Source organism: Cyprinus carpio, chromosome B5 (genome assembly GCF_018340385.1).
Source record: "Cyprinus carpio isolate SPL01 chromosome B5, ASM1834038v1, whole genome shotgun sequence".
Lineage (NCBI taxonomy): Eukaryota > Metazoa > Chordata > Actinopteri > Cypriniformes > Cyprinidae > Cyprinus > Cyprinus carpio.
This window is the reverse complement of record NC_056601.1, coordinates 10466316-10492164: the sequence shown is the minus strand read 5'-3', so window position 1 is coordinate 10492164 and position 25849 is coordinate 10466316. Positions and strand designations below refer to the sequence as shown.

The 25849-nt window shown below is 36.3% G+C and overlaps 1 protein-coding gene across 1 annotated transcript in view; it reads right to left on the bottom strand.

Moving 5' to 3' along the window:
• LOC109065903 (laminin subunit gamma-3-like) overlaps positions 1-25849 on the bottom strand; it is an 85760-nt gene that overhangs the window by 5163 nt on the left and 54748 nt on the right. Inside the window, exons 11-23 of the mRNA XM_042724245.1 lie at positions 24992-25190; positions 23513-23616; positions 16529-16756; positions 6901-7089; positions 6441-6692; positions 5785-5935; positions 5557-5699; positions 4257-4435; positions 3664-3856; positions 2412-2653; positions 2227-2303; positions 2001-2135; positions 1633-1885 (exon numbers count right to left, since the gene is read on the bottom strand). Of these exons, the coding sequence (XP_042580179.1) occupies positions 1633-1885; positions 2001-2135; positions 2227-2303; positions 2412-2653; positions 3664-3856; positions 4257-4435; positions 5557-5699; positions 5785-5935; positions 6441-6692; positions 6901-7089; positions 16529-16756; positions 23513-23616; positions 24992-25190 (2345 nt within the window). The remainder of the gene's footprint in view (positions 1-1632; positions 1886-2000; positions 2136-2226; positions 2304-2411; positions 2654-3663; positions 3857-4256; positions 4436-5556; positions 5700-5784; positions 5936-6440; positions 6693-6900; positions 7090-16528; positions 16757-23512; positions 23617-24991; positions 25191-25849) is intronic.

Below are 25849 nucleotides of genomic sequence, written 5' to 3'. Positions count from 1 at the left end.
GTCATTAATTACTCACCCTCATGTGGTTCCAAAGCTGTAAGACCTTCATTCATCTTTAGAACACAAATTAAGATATTTTGTATGAAATCTGAGAGCTTTCTGACCCTGCATAGACAGCAATGCAACTGACACATTCAAGGACATTGTCAAAATAGTCCATGTGACATCTGTGGTTCAACCATAATGTTATTAAGATGAGAATACTTTTTGTGTGCAAAGAAAACAAAAATAAAGATTTTAACAATGTCCTTACTACCTTTCTGAGCCTTGAATGTGGTATTTGCGTTGCTGTCTATGCAGGGTCAGAAAGCTCTCGTATTTCATCAAAAATATCTTAATTGGTGTTCCAAAGATGAATAAAGGTCTTATGGGTTTAGAACAACGTGAGGGTAGGGGTGTGTGATATTGACAAAAAGTGATATCTCGATATGTTCTGTTTTTTTTTTTCCCCCACAACAATAACTAGAAGATATTTTGCAGAGTGTGTTATTGTGCTGATATCTGACTACCGTGGACTGCTGCAGTTTATGATATTCTTCATATTCTGTATGGTCAGTTCACATCAGTGATAGAAATGAATTTTTTTCTATAAGTTTAAATTGATATTTACATTTTATGGGCATTTTTACCTTTAATAAAGCTTTTTTTTCATAAAAATGTGCATCTTTTGAGTCAAATTCTTACAATTAATCAGTCAATTAGAATAATAAGACATTAAAGCTGTTACCAAATAAATGAAATCAGTATCAACAAAATTAATCTTTGCAGAAATTGCATCTGAAGTGGCATTTAGATGTGTTTGCACACATTTTAATGCAGCTCAGAGGGACATGGTGTGCTTAACCCGCAAGAAAAAAAAGCATAATGTTTTGATATTTTAAACATAAAACATTGAATACTGATATTTGAAATTATTTTAAAAATGAAAAGATACTTTATATGTGAAATTAAAACCGCCAGTAGATGGCAGCAAGTCACTGTTAATAAGTGAATCATTTTGACTGAACCAAATCATTATAACTGAAATATATGCATTTTCTGCCCCCATATCTTGAATTTTGTGATCACTCTTAATGCATTTTAATAGACTGAATCATGCAGTGAAAGAATGCACACTAAATGCACATGTGCACTGTTTAACCCACTAGAATTCATCACGTAATGTACGCGTGCAATCCCTAGGTGTTTTGTTTGTTTTTTTGCAAAATACACGATAATGCTAAAACGCACACAACAATTACGATATTATCGCAGACGATATATATCGTAGACCCCTACGTGAGGATGAGTAATTAATGACAGAATTTTCTTTTGGGTGCACTATCCCTTTAAATGTTTTACAATTCAATCAGAAATGCTTCTTAGTATATAGCTTTGGTTACAAAACATGACTGGACCATAAAATAATGTTTATGAAAGCTTCTGAAAATGATTTCTATATGTCATGTTGTGGAATAGTGATGACAACTAAGCATAGTAATTTTAACTATAAAATAATTAATAATTTTCCATTACTCTAGATGTATAAGATTTTAGTTAATAAGATTAAAATACATGCATGTTAAACAATAATTAGTGTATTGAGGCATTAATAGCAGTACCACAATGTCCATTCATAATGCATGAACGAACCTCTGTGATTTCAGGATCCTGTGTTGCTGTGACATTTGTTTGATTAAGCATCTGTGAGAAAGACGTTATATTGGACTCCTGCACTGTGAGGGTGAAATTGCCCTCCGTTCTGTGTAGTTCAGATAGTGAAGAGGTGATGTTCTCTAAAATTGCAGCTATCTCGGAGTTGTGCCTCTGAAGTGACAGGTGTGTCACTAAAGTCTCATTAACCTCAAGCGTCAGATTCTCCTTCAACTGCTGCATCTCCTCCAGCCTTTGAGACAAAAATAGATAAGACAGTGGCATTTAAAATGAGTTATTAAAGACAAATACCCAGGGAACCCCAAAAAGTGCTTGATGAATACAGACACAAACATAATGTAACTCACTTCTCTGTGAGATCCTGTACATATGAATCGGTGGAGTTGTCTTCTAGTAACATTATCAGCTGTGAATAGGTTCTGTTAGCCATTTTAAAGGCATCTTCTGCTATCTGCTCTATATGAGCTGCCATGTCTGTGTGACTGTTAAAAGAAAACATTATAAACAATTTTTGCAGAAGTCGCATCTAAAACTCAAATTGACATTTGTAGTAAATTCAGTATTTCTGCTAACCTTTTCACCAGCACCTCAGACTCATTCACTATAGCGTTCCATTTGTTTGGTTCTTTAGGGATTACAGATGGGATGACTAGAATAAGATGTTTGAAGAGAAGCAGAGAGACACAAAAGCCTTCATTATGACACGTTCTCTGGCCAGACGGATTAGACATTCATTTAATTGATCTGTGCAGACTCACCATGCTGTTAAGGTCAAGAGTCATCTTCTGAAGCTGGTCTTGCATTTTCAGAGCAGCAGATAAAGTGTCACCAAGCTCTTGACACTCATGTTCACCCTTCACTGTCTTTTCTTCCTCTGTAACTTCTCCGGTGTCTGTTAAGTTGCAGTTCAGTGCCGATGCAATGCTACGCAGCTGTAGCTGTAAGGTCTGGGCAGATGTTTCCAGCTGTGAGAACTGCTTAATGAAAGCCTCGCGAGCCTCTGCATCAAAGGAGGAACATCAGTGTTGGATCAGTAAGGAGTTTCCAACAAAACGACTGTCACTGGCAGAAACAACAAAGCTGAATGGAGGTACAATATGTTCTACATTAGTTTCTGATAAACTGAAAAGCCACTGTACAAACCATACTAAACAAATTAGTTTTTCTTAGCATATAATATCCTTCAAAAGTATTTTTGAAATAAGACTTTCATGCTCACCAAGGCTGCAATTATACAGCCTTATAAAATATAGTAAAATCAGTAATACTTTAAAATGTCATTACAGTTTAAAATCTATTTGAATATATTTTAAAATGGCAATATTAAAGCTGAATTTTCTGCAGCCATTACTCCAGTCTTTAAAGTCACACGATCCTTCAGAAATCATTCTAATATGCTGATTTGAATATGCATAATATTTTTGCAGAAACTGTGATGCATTTTTCTTTTCAGGATTCTTTGATGAATAGAAAGTTCAAAAGAACAACACTTATTTGAAATAGATTTTTTGCAATATTGTAAATGTCTTTACTGTCATTTTTGATCAAATTAATGAGTCTTACACACATGTTGCATGTTAACAATTACAACAATATATAAATAACTACATAAGCCCCTCTAATTACACATTAAATTCTTCTTATTTACATTGTGTTACTTTCTATTAACTATGTAATGGTGCTTTAATGTAAAAAAACAACAACAACAACAACAAAAAAAACACAACAACAACAATGACTAATTAGGCTTTTTAAGGGCATTATTATTTATTTTATTAATATTTTATCTAATTAATCTGCCTTCCATGTAGTAAACATAGTACATGTGCTGGACATTAAATATTATATACTAAACAGTATTATATATTGTATTATAAAATATATTGTAATATTATATATTATTGTATAATATTAGATAGTCACCAGTGGTACTTTGCCATTTAATATGTGTTAAACAGCTTGTTTGTGAATTCTCTTATCTTGGGAGTGGGAAGGTTAAGGACTTTTCACCTTGAATAGCTATGAGGTCCTCCAGAGCATTGGGCAGATAGTCTTCAACTTGGTCCTTCTGTATGTGATTGTCCAGGCCGTTATGTTGGTGTCTGTGCTGCTGGCGCCCACGATAATGCCGACTGTATCTATTGCAGTCATAGCTGCTGAGCAGCGTCTCCAACTCCCGCAGTCTGGCCTTTAGTTTACTGGCCTGTACACATAACAATGTGAAAAAAATCATTAACAAAACCTGTGAGAAAAAATGAAGAGACAATGTGTAAACGTAGTCATATTTAAAAACAGAAAAATCAAAGCACTCAATTACAGCAGTAGACGAAACTTTGATTATTAAAAATATCAACTGCACCTTATTAGCTTGAGCCCCACTGAGCTTTGCACTATCATTTAAAGGGCAGAGTTAAAACCAGCCTTGCGTTACCACCCATTCATGCTCATTATGAAAAACCAGGAAGATCTGAGCAAAGGAACTTCGTGAGTGGGTGAGATAACACGTAATTGTGAACCTTTTAATTTGCTAAGCAACCATTACATCAAAAGATAATTTTTCATGCTTCATCATCTCTCTCTCTCATGAACTGAGGAAGGCCCACCTGGTCTCTGATGAGACTATAGCACACAGGACACTCCTCACATTGGTGGGTCAGGCGGTTCTGGTAGTAGTTCAATTCACACTTGTCACACTTATATCCAACAAACCCATGGCGACAAGAACACGTCCCATTGTCATGGCACTGCATCAAGGTCGAGCCCATGGGGTCACAATTACATGCTATAGGTGGAAGATTGACAAAGAGAAACAATGACTCTCACTTGAAACAGGTATGTGAAAGACACAATGGACAAAATTATATATAATGTTAAAGGGATAGTTCACCAAAAATGAAAATTCTGTCATTAATTACTCACCTTCATGTCGTTCCAAACCCGTAAGACTTTCATTGGTCGTCAAAACACAAATTAAGATACTTTTGATAAAATCAGAGAGCTTTCTGACCCTAGACAGTAATGGAACTACCACATTCAAGGCCCAAAAAGGTAGTAAGGACATAATTAAAATAGTCCATGTGACAGCAGTGGTTCAGCCGTAATTTTATGAAGCTACGAGAATACTTCTCTTGATGCATGCATGTGGTGCTGCTGATGCAGAACTTGGCGTTCCGACATAGAACCTAGATGCGCTGCGGCTTGTTTGAAAAGAGAGGAATGCACACACATGCGTTGTGGTACTCTGTACGTTGGTACTCAGTACGTCATGTAAAACTGACACGGAAGAGAAGAAGTTGTTGAATGAAGTTGTTATTTTTGTTTTTTACACACAAAAATTATTCTGGTAGCTTCATAACATTACGGTTGAACCACATTGACTATTTTAATGATGTCCTTACTACGTTTCTGGGCTTTAAACGTGGTAGTTCCGTTGCTCTCTATGGTGAGTCAGAAAGCTCTTGGATTTCATCAAAAATATCTTAATGTGTCTTACAGGTTTAGAATGACATGAGGGTGAGTAGTTAATGACAAAAAAAAATCATATTTTGGGTGAATTATCTTTTTAAATATGTATTAAAATGTATACCCGTTTAAAACTAAATTCAATTGTGTTATAACACTCCTTGGAGTTTATTTAGCTGAACTCACAGTAAAATACTTTGGTTAACAGAGTAACATTGACAGCTGACAACTATAATTTGTTTATTAAATATTTGTATTTTTAATTTGTTAATAATAAAAAAAAAATGAAAAGTTCCATTAGTAAAATAAATATTAAACATTAAAATGTAAATAGTAAACCGTTTTTAAAGATACAAATCAATCTTAGTTTCAGGGCAAATCTGACTTGTCCATGTCAACCACACATGTCCAGTGTCTGGTTCTGATTATTGATTTCAATACCTCTGCAGCCTCTAGACGAGAAACCAAAGAATCCCATTCGACAAGTGTCACACGACAGCCCCTCTACACCTGTTCGACACATGCACTGTCCTGTGATTGGATGACATGCTGAAGAAGAGGAGCCAATGGGGTTGCAGTTACACCTATAGAAGAGAAGAAAAGAGTATAGAATTTATGCTATTTTAATTTATAGGCTGATAGACTGACAGGCATACTGACAGATCTTACATCTCGCAGCCCAAGCCTGGCTGCAGGTTGAAATAGCCAGTTTCACACTGTCCACAGTCTCTCCCTGTCACATGACTCAGGCAAACACATTTTCCTGTATCAGGGTGGCAGTCAGGTGATCCTGATGTCCCAGCCACGTTACAGGCACAAGCTAAGAAACAGAAATTCATAAATTCTCAATGCAAAATACCCAGAACGTTAAGTTTCCTGAGTTACAAAGAATTTCACAAAAAATCTTCTCACCCACATGATCGCAAATGATGTATAGCTCATGCACAAAATGTTTTTTAATGTCTACATTCTAATGAGGCATGCAACAAAGCAACAGCTCGAACAAGGACAAAATGCTTAATGTTGCCAAGCTTCTCAAAAACAATTTAATCAAAGTTTTGAAGTCTCAAAGCATCAACGCCTTTCCATTGACTTCTATTGTTTTTATACTCAGCTAATGATATTTTCTGTCTCTTACTCATTTGCATTTACATATCTGCAGTATATTAAGCCATTTTTTTTTGGCTGGTTTCCACAATGTAGGTGATTTTTAATTTTACTGTCCCTAGGAGGATAAGGTAGGTGACTATATACCCCTCCCCCCCCGAAATCAACAATCAAATGTCTTCATTTTGTGCCACATTCATGTTTTAAATGATACTCACGTTTGCACTTTCGCTCTGGATTGAGTTCATTGGCCAAAGCGTTGCCGTAGTAACCTGATCTGCATTTTTCACAATGGTCCCCAGTCGTATGTCCCAGGCATTTCAGACAGCGTCCAGTCATGTGATCGCACACACCCACTGCATTGGGATCCACGTTCCCATTACACTCGCACATCACACACGGTTGCACTTTATCTCCCCAACCCAAAGGGTTGCCATAGAAACCATCTTCACATAATTCACACCGTACACCTGGGAATCCATTAAAATCCATTAACACAATCTACTTTCTATTTATTATCACCCTTTGTGTTTGTGCTTCAGATGCAAGCGTCTGCTAAATGTATATTTATTTACAGTGAGTGCATAATGTATTTTAACTACTAATCTGTTTGCATATTAATGCTGAGCTATGCTGAGCTGAATTATGTAAATAGCACATAAACTGAATGCAACTGACCCCTTTGGCCTGTTGGACAGTTGGTACAAACCACGTCCCCCGTCTCTGGCACCTGGGCACAGGTGGTGTGATCTGGACAAGGACAAGGTAAGCAGTCGCCTGGGCTGCCAGTCAGTGCATTGCCATAGTAACCATCTTCACAAAGCTCACAATAATGACCTGTGGTGAAGTCTCTGCAGTCACACACACCTGCAATAAAACACACACACACACACACACACACACACACATCAAGTACAGTACATGGCAAATTTTCTGAAGGAAAAAAAAAATCCCTCAACTAATGCTGTAAAATAAACATGAGAGTCGGTTGGTACTACATTATTATAATACTGAAGGTTACAATTAACTGATTTGTATACAAACACTCAAATTACACTCATTGAAGTTTTTATAATATTGAAGTTATAATATTAACTTTAAATGTAAATAACATAATTATATTTCTACTCCAATTCGTTTTTTGAAATATAAACACTGAACACTGAAGTGAACATTGCTGTGGTTGAAACAATAATTGAGCGATTATATGAGACAGGATATGGACTTGGGTCTCGGTAAGTTGTACTCTTTCTTTTAACATACCATCAATTGTTCATTCATGCTGTCGCCGAAAGAGATCAGTTCAGAAGAGTTTCGCGCTGCCACTTCTCTTGAACTGAGGCGATACTACAGCGATCTGGCACTCCACATGAAATAGTATTTATTGTTTGAATATTGTAATAAAATGGACAGAATTTGAAATATGGGAGTTTGTTTCACACGAAAAGTAACAAAGCACAAAGCTTATTGCGATTTCTGGATAAGAGGTGCACATCAATGTTCCTTTCATTAACTGAAAACATGCTAGACTAATCGATTCTTAGGATTTAAGAATCGATATAATTTCATAAAAATGAGAATGGATTAAAATTGAGAAATCAATATTTTTACCCAGCCCTAAAAATATGATATTATTTTGGAGACAGGCTACATGAAGTCAGACAGTCTAAGACAATCTTAAGATTCATTGAACCTCACAAGCTGAAACTCAGTATTACAGCTCCATGAATACAATATTAGTTTCTACAAAAGCAAACATACTCAAATGGCTTTCTGGCTCAGTGCAGAAACACCAGGGTGTGAGCAATCACGCATCAACTCATCAGTTCAGACCAGTGTCAGCACAAAAACACAGGCTACAATATGTCATTGGGAAAATCGCTGGGCTCCATTTGGATTCTGCCCACATGTCCTGAAAGTTTAATTTTACAGAAATTAAAAACAAGTAGAGATATACTACAAAATACATAAGGAAGAATACACATTACATAAAAAATAGAAATGTTTACACATAAACTAAACTATAATATATATGAAAAGAAACAAACGTTTTATAATTTTTCAAGTGTATGAGTGTGTACCTATAGACAAGCACCCCTCATCTGTTTAAGTTAAAAAGTACACTACCCATCTGAAACAGCAGATGGCAATACACTATTATATTAAACGTGTGAGTGAAAATGCGAGAAAGTATGTGATGTGACTAGTCGGTAACTACAAAGCTCAAAGATATCAGACTGTTCAAATGCATCTGTCTTCAAAAGCTCATCGATTATTTCTGATTCAGTGGTAAGAACTTAATTTAAAAGTCATTTATTCTCTTTACCAATAAGAACATAAAGTCTCTAGATGTGTCTTTCTGTCTCAGATTATTAGGAAAAGCTGCCCTAAGAGGGCAAACAGCATTATGAGAGTTCATTCTGACCTTCGACTTTGATATATAATACGTAAGCACATTCATGGTTGAAAAAACATGTTTCCTTACCCCGTGTATGTATGAAATATGTTCAGCACATGAGATGAATAGTAAAGCAGCTTCATGAAGGACAAGTATTCAGAAAGATCCACGAAAATAATTGTATAAATTACAGGCACTATAACATAAAAGAACATTCTAACATGCATTTCAGTGAAAACCTCGAAAGCTACTGAATTGTTTATTAGCTTTAGTGCTGACGTTCCCTATTGAGACAGCTTTGAGAAAAATCACTAGCGGAATGACAAAAGATAGAAATCAATAATAAAACTATAGTGTTAAAGAAATTAAGTCTCTAAAATTACCAATCTATGGTAAAGATGACTTTAGAAACTGAAGCTAATAAACCGATTAAGATATTCAAATGGTTTGGATAAAAGCACAGAAGCACTACACAGTACAAGTGGATGGTGAAAAACAACTCAGCTTGTTTGTAAGTGAGGTCGTGTGGAGCTCTGTGTGATGGTTAATTCACACCTAGCAATCAGATAATCACAACATTAAAGGACAAAGACTTCACACTCCTGCTGTCCCTCAAATGCACTAAATGCCACTGAGAGAATTTGCAAGGTTAACAGTAATAGATTTAATAAGGTTTCACTGAGAGAGATAGCTGAGTGCCTGAGAGAATAGAGAGAAAGTCAGAGAAAAGTATTGGGTAGGGGTAAGAAATTATTTGAATTATTTATGAAATAATTTGTTGTAATTATTTATTGTATTGTATAGCTGATAACAGACAATAATGTAACTGGAAAACATTCTTCCACAAATATAACAAAGAATAATTTGATTGTGTTATATTTGTGAATAAAGCATACACATATAGTACATATTCAGTCCCAACCACTATCCAGGAGGACATGATGCTTTCTTATAAGCCAGAGTACTATCTCTAGCTTGGAAGACTTTGTGATTTCGAAGATTTTGACCAGCGTTAATAGATCCAAATCAGAGTCAGAGAAAGAAAGAGAAAGCAAGCAAGAGACTGAGAGGAACAGACAGATGGACAGAAAGATCAATAACGGGGAACCAGTGTGATAACTTCAAATGAAAAGCACCTTAGTTCATAAAGAAGTCTGGAGTCTTTTAAGAAAAGACTGTAGGGGCGTCTGGGTTTTTATTTTTTTTGTCTGATTTTATAAGCAGCTGGATTCGGCCGTGTTCCTCTTCCTCTGTTTATTTGTTCTGCTGAAATAGATTTAGGAGGCATTTTATTTTCAGCCTTTGGGAGGTCTGGAAACACAGTGTATGCACAGACGTACCGTCTGTGTCGGTCTGACCTGGAAACAAATTTAACTCTAAAAGTCTTACTAAAAGAACCACCGCCCCATATATCACTTCACCAAGACAAACCTCAACTCTCACAAAGATCAATACCACTCTCTTACACAACAAAACACAGGACTCACAGCAACACCACATAATGCAGAGCAAAAACGTTTTGAACACTCTGCTATACCTTAAAGTACAACAAAAAGCCAATTTTGGTCTTTTTATGGCGTCAGAAGACATAGAATAGAGTACAGAACCCACATGGACCACATTTTCGGGGGCTTTTTGCAATTTGAAAGCTTTATTCTCCTTTTTTTATAACTGCGTGGAAAGGATTGTTTTTTTCTGGTTTTATGTAAGAGAGCACATGAGGGTGAGAAATTACTATATTTATTTTTGAGTGAACCAAATGTATGAGTTCTCAAACACTAAATTCAAGGTCACGAAGTGAGACAACATTACATATTTTGTCGGTGACCCGTTTCATTTCACTTCACAGTAATGTTGCAATCCAAAGGCAACAGGTGACTAAAATTTGGATCAGATTCATTTGAATCATAACTGAAGGCTTGAAGATGACGGATGACATTTCTGTCAGCATTGCAACCGGTGATGAGAATGTGTGCAATCCAGCTGAAATGATTAATCTCAGGACGTTTTTCAGCATGAACAGCCAGTTACACCTGGTCACAAAGGTATAAAGAGACAGACAGAAGGAAGAATAGGAAGGTGAGAGAGGTTACATTTAATTATGTTTGACTGTAAAAGAAATGCTGGCTACCATCTGTCTGTCGGCCTCGGCGGATGTTAAAGTTGCCCTTATGGTAATATGAGACAGATGTGGCAGCTATTGACTGGCAGATGCCACACACACACACACACACACACACACACACACACACACACACACACACACACACACAGAAACAACCACTTCCCTGTGTGCAGATCAAAAGCTGCTGGCATGGAAGTTGGTTCATTTGCATTCTGAAACAAAAGTCTCCTTATTCCCTCAAACTGCTTGACGACTGACAGTGATATCAGATCAACATTCTCTTACAGAGTCCGATTTATATTTAATGGTTAATCAATCAAGATTAATCAAGTTAATTTTACATGCTGTCCAACTAATGGTCACAAAAGAGGCCGGGTTCATTATGTATTCAAATCAGAATCCTAAATATTCACAGACTCATCTGTGCTATGCAAAACAGGACGATATCCACGGCCAGAGGTCTGCTGGGATTATCATATCAATGTCTTTACTTGAAATCTCGCATCTCTTCAGGCAAGTTTATTCCTAGCGCCTGACATTTGTACCTTTCCTCTTTTTGAATTATTCACTGCTTTAGGGGGGCTAAATGTCAACACCTCCACATGGGCCCTTCCTGACTCTTTGAGAGGGGTGAAAGAATGAGAGTAAAATAAAGACGTCCCTCTCTTTCCAAAAACAGAGGCATGAAAAGGACCCATCCCTGCAGCTGTCCTTTGGGAAAAGGGCGCTCTTGACCTCCGGTAGCTGCCAGACTACATCCGTCATAAGGCGGTTGAGCGTGTTAGAATATTCATTACAGGTTGGTCTACATTAAATAGCTAATTAGACTGTAGCATTTTTATTTATGAGGCTCCAGATGGTTAGCCAAACACTTTTTATGTTGCAATGGCATCATATAGAATAAATCTTTGGAATCAATTACAGCAAAAAGATTTATTTAAGAGTTTGTATGTGTCTTTATTTATGCTTTGTTTAACTATAGACTATTGTTCAAAAGTCTGGGGTCGAACTTTAGAATTTCTTCTTTGAAATAAATTATTTTATTTTATTATAATAAGGAATGTTTCTTGAGCATTACATTTCACAATATAACTGTTTTTTACTGTATTGTTAAACAAATATACGCAGCATTGGTGAGCCTCAAAAACTAAGGAATATGTAGCAGTCTAGAAATAAAATAAAATGATTTTTTTTTTTTTTTAGAAATAAATCATTCTTGTATTGTGTACCATGCTCAAGGTGTAGTGGCAAACGGACATCTAAAGCCTCAGAATGATTTTACTCACCGATGCCCTGATACTCAAATCAAAAAGATTGAAAACTGAGTCTTTTCATTCAGTCTTTGAATTGATGATATGTTCTCACAACTCTGAAAAATAGACAGCCGATCATCTATGACAAAGACAGACAGATGTACTTTCTCACTACAGAACATCTTCCATGTATTTTTCTTTCTCCTTTCATTATCTTTTCACCTCCTTTATAAGGCCAACTTCACTGTAGGAACAATGATGATGGTAGGAACAGAGAGAAAAATCAGAATAGAACATACAGAAAAAACAGCCTTTTAAATGTATGAGTCACTCTTATAAAACACATTTTAAAACCCATGTGAACACAGAACCTCATGTAATATAAGAATGTGAGAATATATTTAAGTCTGAGTTGACCATTCAGTTTTCTTTAGGCAAGGTTGTGCTGTTTTCTTCTTTATTTGCTGGTTTAAATTAAGTTAATATTACAGACAAACATCCTAAGCAGATGAATGTTCTTTTTATGTGCTGTTATCCGCTATAAAATTATTCATTGTTTTTGCCATATTTACTGATCCAAATCGAATGCACATCTCTTTTGCAAAGGGTGGGAAGAGAAGGTGAGAGGAAGAGAGAATGAAAATGACACAATGGCGCAAGGTGAGATATGAATGCTCTCGCATTTTCTGCGACTGTAGCAGTTAATTTAAATACATTTATATGAAAACCCACATTCTCAGCAAACCCCTCTTTTTCTGCTTCTCTGTCTGTTCTTTCCCCGATTCTTCCAAGACAAATACAAGCCCTCTCAACCTAATTTTATGGATGGGATCCCTTAAATTAACATGCTTGGGAAAAGTACTCAAGAAAGAGACCAGAAAACACACACGCACGCAAAATATATGTGCATTCGAAGGACATATGCTTGACTTCATTAGCCCTCAAGCACAACACTGTGCCACCGTTCCATTTTTCCGCTGCAAATATTAACTTTTTCCAATCTGTTGTATTGCTCGCAGGAAAATAGAAATGACACGAACAGGCAGACTTTAAATAAATCACAATTACGAAGCACTACTGGATTCAGCTCAGAGTGGTGAGCTTCCCTCCTCTCTTATCTCTGACCAAATAAACAACACCTGTGCTGAGTGACAAGACTAATAACCAATTAACAGCCAATTACAACCATATTACATTACCGTGAGAAACACCCTCTTGTTCGGAAAAAAAAAATAAATCAAAGGGGTGTGGCTCGTCAGTGCACAAACCCTTCCTGAAGTGGAAATGAGATTAAATTAATGCTCATCAAAGGACTAACAAAACATAATTACGCTTAAGAATACGAAACAAGATTAAAACACACTTTGGTTTTTGATGCGGAGAAAAATGAAGAGTGACGTATGCATATGCTAATGAAAAGCGTGCTGGTTTTCAGCAGGGACCTTGCAGGCCTAGTTCTATTTACGAACCTGGAAAATATTTAAGCAGCTAAATGGCAATGAACAGCGCCCGCTGTGACTTAGGCGAAATCTGCTTTGAAGTTAAACATGTTCATAAATAAATAAAAGGAACGGGCTCCTCCTTTTCTCAGAGGAGGTGAAGATTTCCTGTGCATACATTCGTTCAATCTTTCGTTCACCCCCCCCCACCTTGAGCTCCCTTTGCTTTGATTCCCTCTTTCCTTCTTCCTTCCATTCCCTCCCTCTTTCTCGCATACAAGTGAATCGCTTGCTCTCATTTGTCCTTTTGCCTACCCCGAGTGGTAGATAAAGTCATGTCTGACATTAATTTGTAATGTTAAAGACTTGTACCAAACTAATCACACATTACACTCATAATAAGAATGATGGAGGTTTAATTTGCCGCATATTAAAAGAGTGAAATTACTCATCAGTGTGAAAGAGAGACAGTCAGAGCAGGCAAGAGTGAGAAAAAGAGGAGGACAAGTGCTTAAATCCACGTCAGGAGTGGTCGTTGAAAGTAGACGAACACAAACAAACACTCTTTGTTTTGCAATCGACATTACAATTAATTAGCCCCTGGCTGGCTCGCAGGTCTAATAGAGGAGAGAGGAACGAGTGTGAACTCTATCAACCCTGTACAGAAAGACAGCCCGCCATTCTAGCTGCTAATGGGGTCATGGAAAGAACAAGAGGAGGAATGAAAAAGTGAGAGAGGAACAAGGAAAAGCAGCTCAGTAAATGACAGCAACAAGAAGAGGGTTGTGAGAGGAACATTTCAGTGATTTTGCTGGGGGTATAAAAATGTATTTGGAAGCCTACAGTCAGAAACATTATAAGTACACCACTTGTAGATATATTGAGAAATTGCAGCATTCAATTTGGCGGCTGTGGAAATAGAACGTCCATCTTTTAGATAAAAGAGCAAATGGGCTTTTGATAGGGGCTTCTTTTAATCTAGAAGAAATAGGAACTGTACCTGTAGGTTTATGACACCACTATTTAAAAGTTTGGAAACACTGAAGACATTGTTTGAAAGAAATTCTTCCTTCTGTTCACCAGTGTAGCTCTTAACTCTTTCCCCACCATTGACGAGTTATCCCGTCTTTTAAAAGAAAACGCTTCTCCGCCATTGACGAGTTTTTACGGCTTTTCATGTTTTCACTGTTATACACTCGGGGCGCTATTACACATCTTCTGAACGAGAACAAAACCTCCTGAACAAAAACACACATGAACACGACAGAGAAATGAGCGATCTCTTATATACCCATATGCATATGAGAAATAATGCGACCATCAACAATAGACAGCATAATGTTACAGAGTAAAATGTTGATCCAGGAAGTGGTATATGTCTATGCAAGCTTTGGAGGTGTTGATGGAAGCGATTTACCGGATTTATGCTTTGATAATCATACTGAATATTATCCAGATGTAGTTTTTGATAAAAATTTGATTTCCTCACCTTTTTACTCAAAATTATGCATTTTTTTTTTTTTTTTGATGAAACCTACCTATATTCAAGTGTTGATAAAAAAAGAATGCTTTAAGCTAGAAAAAAACTTTAAAAGTAGAGGCTCTGATCTTTATTTTGGTGTATTGCATATTCAAATATTCATCCAGCAAAATATACTGGAGGCCATCAAATTTTAGTGAAAATCATCAAAATCGCTGGCCTTGGCTGGCAACTTTTAAAAACAAAATGATGGCGGGGAAAGAGTTAATTAGTAAAAAATACATTCAAAAACTTGTATACAGTTTAAAATAATTACCATTTAAAAAAGTTTTTTTTATATATAATTCTATAATCATTTTATACATTTAAATTAATATATATATATTTTTAATTATAATTCAAAAAATATATCTACCACTCAAAAGTCTGGGGGTCAGGTTTTTTTTTTTTTTTTTGATTGTTGGAAAGAAATTAATACTTTTATTTACCAAGAATGCATTAAATTTATCAAAAGTGGCAGAAAAGATTTTTACAATATAATTATAAACAAAAAAAAAATGTATTTCAAAGAAATGCTGCTCATTTGAGCTCTCTAATAATCAAAATAGTATTAAATATTAAGCACCACAGGACAACATTGATAATAATATGAAATGTTTCCTGAAAACCAAATAAACATTTAGATGATTCTGATCATATTACACAAAACAATGGAGTAATGACTGCTGAAAATTCAGCTTTGCCATCCCAGGAATGAATTGCTTTTAAAAATATATTAAAATATGCTATGATTGCAAAGCCACATTTTCAGCAGCCATTACTCCATTCTACTAAGAAAACCATGTGCTATATAATCCTTAAGAAATCCTTCTAATGTGCTGATTTGGTATTCAAGAGACCTTTCTTATTATTAGCATAGTTGAAAATGGTTGTGCTGCTTAATGAACTGTGGAAATGGCAGTGCCAAGTCTATTTCAGTTGTTAAAGTAGTGAATATACTTGCATTTCTTTCAAGTCACTGTACAATGTCACTTTTGAAATTTTGGTTTTATAAATGGCCCAACACAAACACATTCTTCCAGTCATTCAATTGTTCTTTTGAGAGATGAAGGCTATTCTGTACACAAGAACAAAAGAACAAAGCAAACAGTATCTAACAGCACAGGGGAGATAAGTGGACAGCCCAGATTCAAAACAAAATGAGGAGCACATAAGAGTCTGCATTTTGAGAAAGAGACCCCTCACTGATGTTTAGCTGGAAGCTACATTAAACAGGACACGCTAAACACCAGTTTTATTTGCAGTAGCCAGGAGAAGATGCTGAGATGCTGCATGGCCTTTCGAAAGAGCCCAAAGACAAAGCCACTTCTGACACTTGCATGATTAATGATCAGAAATGCATGGGTGTATCCCATCCTTAATAAACAAGTGTCATTTTCTCTCAAACAAAAACAATGTATTAGTGTTTCCCAAATTTTGAAGATTAATGTATCTATATGGAAAAATAAACATTACTACGGTGGGGAAACAGTATATGTTGTATCACCGGATGACACCCTGCTTTAAAAAGTTGAGTCTGCATGCAAACAAACAAACAAACACTCTCCCAACCTGTTTCAGGATGGCAGGTCCCATGCTGATTGCAGTTGCACGGTACACAAGGGGAGAGGGGTCCACCATTAGGGGTCTCCCTGGTGAATCCAGGAGCACAGTGTTCACAGAACTGCCCAGTGAATCCTCTGGGACAAGAACACTCCTCCACCCATGATGCATGTGAAACCATATCGTAGTTTGTCCGGACTGCAGATTCAAGGCTTACCCTGGAGAGCTGGGAGGTGTCTGTAAACAAGAAGATATATAACTTATAATAACTGTATAACCTACTTAGAAATTATACAATAAATATATAAATACACAACAGTTTAAGTTTGAGTTTGTTTGAGACCAGTATGATTTAAAAAAAAAAAAAAATTAAGTCATTTATTCGGCAAAAACACATTAAATCGATAAAAGTGACAGTATATATGTGTGTGTTTGTGTGTTACAAAAAAATTCAAATAAAAGGTTTTCTTTTGAACGATCTATTCATTAAAGGATCCTTAAAAAATGTATGAGGAATTCCACAAAAATATTAAGCAGCACAACTGTTTTCAATATTGCTAATAATATTTATCATTTAAAAAATGTTTCTTGAGCACATTAGATATTAACAATTTGAACTAGATTCTTTATTTCTGAAGGTTCATGTGACACTGAAGACTGGAGTAATGATGCTAAAAATTCAGCTTCACCACCACAGAAATAAATTACATTAACATATATTACAATAGAGTTGTTTTAAGCTAACATTTCACAATATTAGTGTTTTGTGGTATTGTTGAGTCTTATATATATATATATAAATATGTATATATAAAACTGTTGAACAGTAGTGCAAACAAACAAAAAAATAAATAAATAATGGATCAATCCTTGGGGTGCACAGAAATGGCATAACAGTAAATATATGTAAGACGCTGTGTGACAGAAAAACAAGTTTTTTTAAGAGTAAAATACATCATATGCTGACTAAGAAAAGACAAGTGCCAATTCAAAGGTTTTTTTTTTTTTTTTTTTTTTAGCGGGATTAAGCAGTTCTGATGAATTTGGAAAGAGCACTCCACCATGAATCTACTCTGAATGTGAAATCACTGTGTCCCGTCCACTTGTAATTGCCCTCACGATGTAGTTTAGCTACCCTGCCTGCTAAAGCTCCCCTCTGCCTTTCTCACACCTTTGCTTACACACAGACAGACATCAGGACCACTGGGTGCAAGCAGATAGAATCTTTGATCATCATATGAATAAATGAACAAGGAATGAATTAATCAATAAGGGCTGAGTGGGGAAAGGTGGAACATGGTGAAGGTGAGTGGGTCTTTGTTTCTCTCAGGGATCCATACTGCTTCATAAATAGTGATAGAGGGAGACTGTACACAGATCAAATTTCTCTCTCACCTCAACTCTCTCTTCCTCCAGGGTCTCTGTGTCCTATCGTCTCAACTTCTCACCTTTCATATCAGGACATGGGCAGGAAAACTAATGATTGCATGTGCTTTTGAGAGATACTGGCATTTGTGTGTGCGTGGCCGTATACAGACAAACTGATTATCATGTGCACACTGTAGCAGGGGGAGAACGGTTCGAACACATGCACAAATTTCAGTGCAGCAGTTTCCAAGAATCAGTGAAAGAACCTGTCAGTGCATGACGTGGTAGAGAAATAATTATGCTCTTTGGTAAGATGTAGTTTTCTTCCTTTGACGAAGAAAACAGACGAGAGAGAGACAAAGTGTGTGTGAGAGAAGAAATCTACTCCCACGTAGAATCACACAATTTGCCTTAAACTCTATGCTTCATGTACAGTATTTGTAAGTGCAGCTTGGCAGGGATGCTCAGAGTTTAGTCTCCTCTTATAGGCATTTTTCTCTTTTTACTACAGCTTCTTACTATCTCCTGAATGAAGATGTACAACAAATGCAAGTTTAAAAAGCATCTATGAAAAGAAAAAGCTTCAGGCTAGCAGAAAACACTGCCAAGTAAAATTGCCATATGCTGATGACACACACACATGGATGTCATGATTGAAACCACAATTGTTTTCTGATGTTTATCATGTTGTTCACACATTTATAATAATAAAATATACTTGTTGATAAGCCATGTGGTCTCTGTTGGCAAATATTTCAGTCTGCCATGGAAACTGAAATACTTTCCTCCGAAAACACAAAGAAAAACCTGTTTTAAAGGGGTCATATGATGTGATTTCGAATTTTCCTTTCTCTTTGGAGTGTTACAAGCTCTTGGTGAATAAAGAAGATCTGTGAAGTTCCAAAGACTATAGTCTTAAATCCAAAGAGATATTCTTTATAAAAGTTGAGACTCGTCCACGCCCCCTTGAAACGGCTCATTCTAACATGCCCCCACATATCTACATCATTATGTGGGAAGATTTACATAACGCCACCCAGAAAGAAGGCGTACCTTTTATTCTCGTTATAGTATTGTTGTTGCCACCGCCGCCATGTCGTAAAGACTCTGTGTGTTTAACTGTGAAAGCGAAACTACTTTGTTTGGCCTTCCAAACGAGGACGATATCCGCTTCATCATGCCTGGAGCTGATCTGTGCTGGTCGCTGAGGAAATACATCAATTTTGCAATGTGGATTGCAGAATCGTCTTTCACCGTGGACGAAGCGGAGTCCACCCCGGGGTTGTCACATGTGGTTGCTGCAAGACCAAGGTACGCTCCTTCGTAGAATACGCCTGCCGCACCGTTCTGAAGCCGCCTGCCTCTGCTCACTCAAGCCGGCCTCTGCTCACTCTAGATAGCTGGATAGCTGGCCAATCACAGCACACCTCGCTTTTCAGAGAGATGAGCCTTGTGAAAATCGATGCATTTCAGAAGGCGGGGCATAGAGGAGAAACAATAATGTACAGTATGTGGATAATAATGTGTTTTTTTAAACCTTAAACTGCATAAACCAAATACACCAAATATTGTTCTTTTTAGCAGCATCATATGACCCCTTTAAGCAATTCACACAGACTATTCCCTATAACATAGCCCTATTTCACCTGGTGTTTTTTTTTTCAAGTTGGCGATGCTAAATACAGGGGAAAAATAGAGTATTGATTGCTGTATGTGTGTATGCTGCTTTCTGTTGTGGTCTGGCCTGAAAATAAACTTTAAAATATCTTACTCATTTATTTACATGGGAAGGGTTTTATTATATCTGTCTTCCTTTTTTGTGTGATATTTGTGTATGTATGTATGTATGTATAGGCACTATACTGAAATAGAGATGTATTATTATAATTATAATTAGAATTATTATTATTATTATTACAAAACAATTATTATTATTATTAATAAATATAAATAATTATTAGTTTTTCTCATTGCTTTTCATTAACTACCTCTGCAAATTATTATAATTATTTTTATATTTTGAGAATTTATGCAAACTAAAAGAGTTTATAACAATAACATTTATTTACTTAAAGGGGTGGTTGACTGTTTTTTCTAAGCTTGATTATGTTTATGGGGTGCAGTCTAACATGTAAATGCTTCGTAAAAAAAAATATAAACACACTGATGAGTTCCTGATTTTATGAAGCCCCTCCCTCAGAAATATGCAATGGGCTCAGATTGGTCAGCTGGCCCAGTGTGTTGTGATTTGCTAAACCGCCTAGTGCAGTACAGAAACGTCACGCCCCTCACCTCAGAATGTGCTCCGTTGTAGTAAACAATGACGCAGGCAATATTCCCTATCAATTTGAGGCAGATTGAGACCCGGAGAATATTAGTGCAGAGAATTGCACAAAACCTGCAGGTGCAAACTCTTATAGGACATTTCAGAATGATAAGTTTTTTTGTTTGTTTATGTCTTATACTTTTAGATATGCTGTTATTTGTACGCTTAGTACTAGGGGTGTAACGATTCATTGATATGGATCGATACATCGATACGATGTCTGACGATACGATGCATCGATGCCACACGTAAAATATCGATATCTGTAAAATAAATAGGCAGCTTATTTGGCACTGTCCACATTTTCACATAATGTCCGTCTATGCATTACCAACGCGTGCATTCTCGCTCAAACTCGCGTATCAGGACTCAATATAAGGACTGCCCTTGACCGAAGGCACAAGGTGAAGCATAAAAGACGCTCGTGATTGTTGGTGGAACAGTCGAGCGCTGTGTGCGCACGGACACAGACAGTGGCGTCTAGACCGCGTGACTACTAAATCGAGCTCTCTTCCGCTTTTTTGTGCATGGATGAATAAATACAGACAAAATTAAATCAAAATGAGCATTTTGACGAATATCCTAGTAAACACAGTCGTTAGGCATATGTTTTAACGTAAACAGTTCAGAAAGAAAAGGTGTGTGTATCAGTAGTATTAAATCCGTGCTTCTTTCTTAAAGTGAAAGCAAACTAATAATAAATCTAATGCTGTCAAAGAAAAATACAAGTGCTCACTGCTCCTGACTAAATAACCGTTATAACATCAGAGATGATTAATCTATATTTAATTTATAGAGTGAAGACTGTGCAGTTATTTCACATTTTCTGTAGCGTACCTGAAAATTTATTTTTGACTGAGCTGAAAAACCTGAAAAGCACTGTTTATTGAACTTGTGTCTTTGTTGTATTGTAGTTATTTTCTGCTATTGCTTGTAATTTGGTTATCTGTAGAAAATAATTTTAGCACTGAGCACATAGTAGCAGCCAGAATTGTTTTTCCAATTGTTTATTTTCTTTATTATTTAAAAAAAGTGTAGGCCTATTTTTTTGTTGTGAATGTCCCAACTGAGGTACAGAATGTAAAATTTTCAGATATATGTTTTTTTTTTATATATTTTGGTTGCATTTATGAGTTAATAAAAATGTAGATGGTTGTTTAAAATAGATATAAAATATCAAAATATCGATATATCGATCGATATACTCCTGTATCGAATCGAATCGCAATCGTATCGTAGAATTTTTTGAGGTATCGGAAAATATCGTATCGCTGGGTATTAGAATCTATATCATATCATATCGTGACGAACCATCCGATTTACACCCCTACTTAGTACAGCAGAATAAATGATTGCATTGTAGCAGTTTTGTAAAGTAATTGTTTATTTTGTAACAGTAAGAAGTGTTTGGCAGCAAGTATTGCTCGTTACCACGGCAACCGCGTGCTCGTCCATGTTTAATGCTTCTCGTGGCTATGTGAAAAATATCTGTCTATCTATAGATGGTTTCAATGGCAACAATATAAAGAAAAGTTTACCGTGCATACACGCTTTTGTGGCCCTAACTTAACTTCCAGTAGACTTCCTATTAGAATCAATAACAACAGCAATAATTATTCAGCGAAAACTTTTGGAAAATCGGTCAGTTTTGCTATTTTGGTGAGCGCCACAAATAAATAAATGTATGGGAAACACATCACACAGCACAACCACCTGAGCCCAACATCAGTCTACTCATCACCTTACCTTTAACTCTTGTGTTTGTAGCCGGCGCCTAGCCAGACTGATAAACAAACACAGACCGGAAGTTAACTTAGGGCCAGGCGCGTGCGCCCGATGAAACCGTCTATACACAAAGTGTATAATTGGAACAGTTTATTGTTGGAGCTGAGCAGATGAGCTGAATGAGAGAGAGAGATGCAGAGCAGAATGTGTGCAGAGCAGGTGGATATGAGGAACAGTATTAAGAACTGCTTCTTTAGAACATTGATTTTGAAACTTGTGAATCCATCAGAATCGTTAGAAGACAGAATCGCGATTCATATATGAATAGATTTTTTCGTGCAGCCCTAGTTTTGACGGCATGGCAACAACTCTTCCTCTTCTTACAGCAGCGCAACATAGTCTCGCCCCCTTTGTTGCATGTTCCCCGGGACGGGGTTTATGTAAATTTCTGGGTTTGTGACGTCACGAACCTGGGAAGAAGTTTGTTGTAGTCCCTACGAGCCATTTTTGTAGGCATTAAACTGCCATCATTTTAAAAGTCGATATCTCAGTTTGCATTGAACTTTTAGCACTGAAACTTTGCAGATATTGTTTATGCTCAAACAGAAACATTACACACTTACTAAAGTTAAGTGAAATTGCAATCAACCACCCCTTAAATAAGTGCTGTAGAGGCACTTTATTTGAATCCATTTAAATAGATATATTTTTAACAACAGCAATAATAAATATAATTATAATTATTTATATTGTTTACAAGTGCCTTTAGAAGCTAATTGTAAGTGCATTTTATAAAAATAGATATTTATTTTAATGAAAGAAAATTCTGTTACACTGTGTCTACACCAAATTGCCGCAACAGCTGGACATTGGACGTGACAAAGAGACCATTAAAAATAATTTGAACTTTGTGTCAGTACGTCATCAATAGAACGAGGCATCAGTTTACTGTCGGGATTTGTCGTGTCATGCCGCACGGCATCCAGTGTAGACAGCATCACTGATTAAAATAGGTTCTGTTGTATTTTTTTCACAGGAGTAATGTTCAATACACTTATGATATTGCTTTTGGTTAGATACACAAGTTTAATTCATTTTCCAGAATAAAAGCTAAATCATCATTACATTATTGTTTGTAAAAATCTGTTAAAGGATTAATTCATTAAACAATTAAAGAAATAAAACTTTTAATTGATGCCAGAATGGGAAACATTCACACCTATAATCCATTCAGATGTACTGTATTCCAGTGTGTCACTCTCCAACTGGCTAGTACAGAGGTACATCACTGCATATATTTCAATGAGCACAGAAATCATGCCACAATGAAAGGCAATAACTAAAAACAATCACAGGCCAGGAACGAACTGGGAGGCATGACCAAAGTTACAGGCTCCACTGGAATATTAATCGATGGCTGATTACAGTACAGTCCATACTGGAAATGCATGTTCCCTTGCCATTTAAATCATTTTTTTTTCAGTCTTTCATGACTGCATTTCTGTCTCATTTCAGTGCATGTCTTTTCCTTATACAGTTGTGTAACACACATACATATATAAACAATGACTTACAGTCTTGGCCTCCTGCATTGCTGATATGTAGTGCAGTTAGATTGTAAAGCATTCGGAGAAACTCAAATTGGGCAACAGATGGATTTACGCTCTTCTCTGTTAACCTGGAAACCAGAAAGCAGAGATAATGGTTAGAAACATGTGACTGTGTCTGCTATAATAACTATGGTAGTGTTTTTCAAAAGAAAACAGCGCTCCTCTGACTTTATTTACGTAAAACTGAGGCTCTTCATTAAGGCACACTAGGTCTAGTCAATTTAAGCCAACGGAATAAGGTATGAGTGAGTCACAAAATATATGAATTTTCTTGTCACTCTGGTAGGAAAGTGCCTGTCAAAACAACAAATGCAAATGTGAAAAGCTTCTATGAACAGAAAAGCTTCAGGTTAGCAGAAAACACTGCCAAGTAAAATTGCCATATGCTGACCAAAGTACATAGTATTGTACGCACACAGATGTCATGACTATATATATATGTCATGTGGTCCCACTGGGCAAATGTTTCTGCCATGGAAACTGAAATACCTTCCTTAGAAAACACAAAAGCAATTCACACAATTTTTTCTTCCTATAACATTGCTCTAATTCCACCTGGTATTAAGATGCTTTTTTTAAGTTATCACTGCTAGCCTATATAGAGGTGAAAATGGTGTAGTAATTGATGTAATAACCAGCTTTTTAGCAGTACTGCAAGAAGAAATTAATCTGCTAAATGACTAAATGTAATAAATTAAAACTTGAGCACTTTCATGAGAACAACTACAATATATTTTTAAACAGAAAGCCCAATCCTGTGAAAAATCTGGCATCTTTTCATCCATCACAGGTTATACATTTAAGATGAAATGCAATGAACATCCTCATTAGCAACGTGAACAACAGTATTCTTACTGAACATGATGTGAACCTACCGGTCTGCAAATGTCCTTAAAGACCATTATGTTTTATTTATATTTTATTTTGAGGTTTACCACCTGATCTTAGAGTCTGTGGTTTCACTCTTAAAAGTAGGATAAAGGATTCCATGAAAACATAAAATGCCAACAAATAGTTATGTGGGAAGATTGTTTGGCTTAATTATTCACACACGAAGTGATCAGATCATTGTTAACAGCACACAATGAGGCACAATTAGAGGCAAATCAAATAAGCACATTGTCTTTGCCCTTTTATTTAAGTTTCTTTAAACACCTACTTAAAATCTTGGCTAAATTTGGTATAGTATGCTACTCTTACTATATCTACAATGTCGTTATATGGAGTACAGATGATGGCAAAATGAGGCAGAGAAGTAAAATTTAATATAAACTGATATTAGAAATAATTCTGCCAGACCACCAAATCATTTAAGCTAAAAATGTTTAAGCCAAATCTGATCTTTGAATCCCTTTTAACCCATGTGCGTTATTTCAGCAATGTATTTACTATCTACCCACATTTTAGCAAACAGTCGGGAATAATACGCTCACTCACACACACCTGAGAGTGAAAGTGTTGATGGGCGTCTTCTCCAATGAGGAATAAGTCTCCTGTTGTGAGTACAAATCAGCAGTAACTGATATTCCGGAGCCCTCCAGCATCACAGTCACACTTCTGGGCAAGAGTTCCTCCAGCTCAGCCGTAAATGACACACTAAGGGTCCGTCCGTAACTTAGCAACCTGTTCCCCAGATATTTATCTGCAATATAAAGATAAAACATTTAAAAATTACCGTGCACATTCCAATTTGTATGACCATGGTGTGATTAAGCAAACATGAGTGTAACATCTATCTGATAGCAACAGCTAGGCTGTGAATTGAGTTAAGTGGTTTGCTCAAGGGCAGCGCAGAATTTTCTGGAACACAAACTCACAACCTGCAGATTACCAGCACATTACACCAGCCACTGAGCTACAACGACCAGATTACCAAAGATAAACAACGGCACAATGAAGAGTGTGTGACTGAGAGATAATAACTGTAAAAATATAATAGGAAGCCAAAAAGTTCAGTTCACAGAAAGAAAGTGGATTTTTCTGCTCTGGAGAAAAAAGACGGTTGTATCTCTCTGATCTTATTGTGTTTGTACATCTCTATATGCAAGAGGGTGTAAGAGGACGAACATAATTGCCACTCATATCTTCCAGCCTCATTAAAGAGCTTTAACAAGACTTCAAAGAACCCCATGCTGAGCTTCCACAGAAATTCACATGCATGGACACACACACACACACACATACACACATTCATACATGTATACATATAGTATATATATCTATATATAAATCTCCATTGAATAAGTCTGTAAAATAGAAAAAGCCAGAGTGGATGTTAAGTAGCTGGTACATTTTAAATTG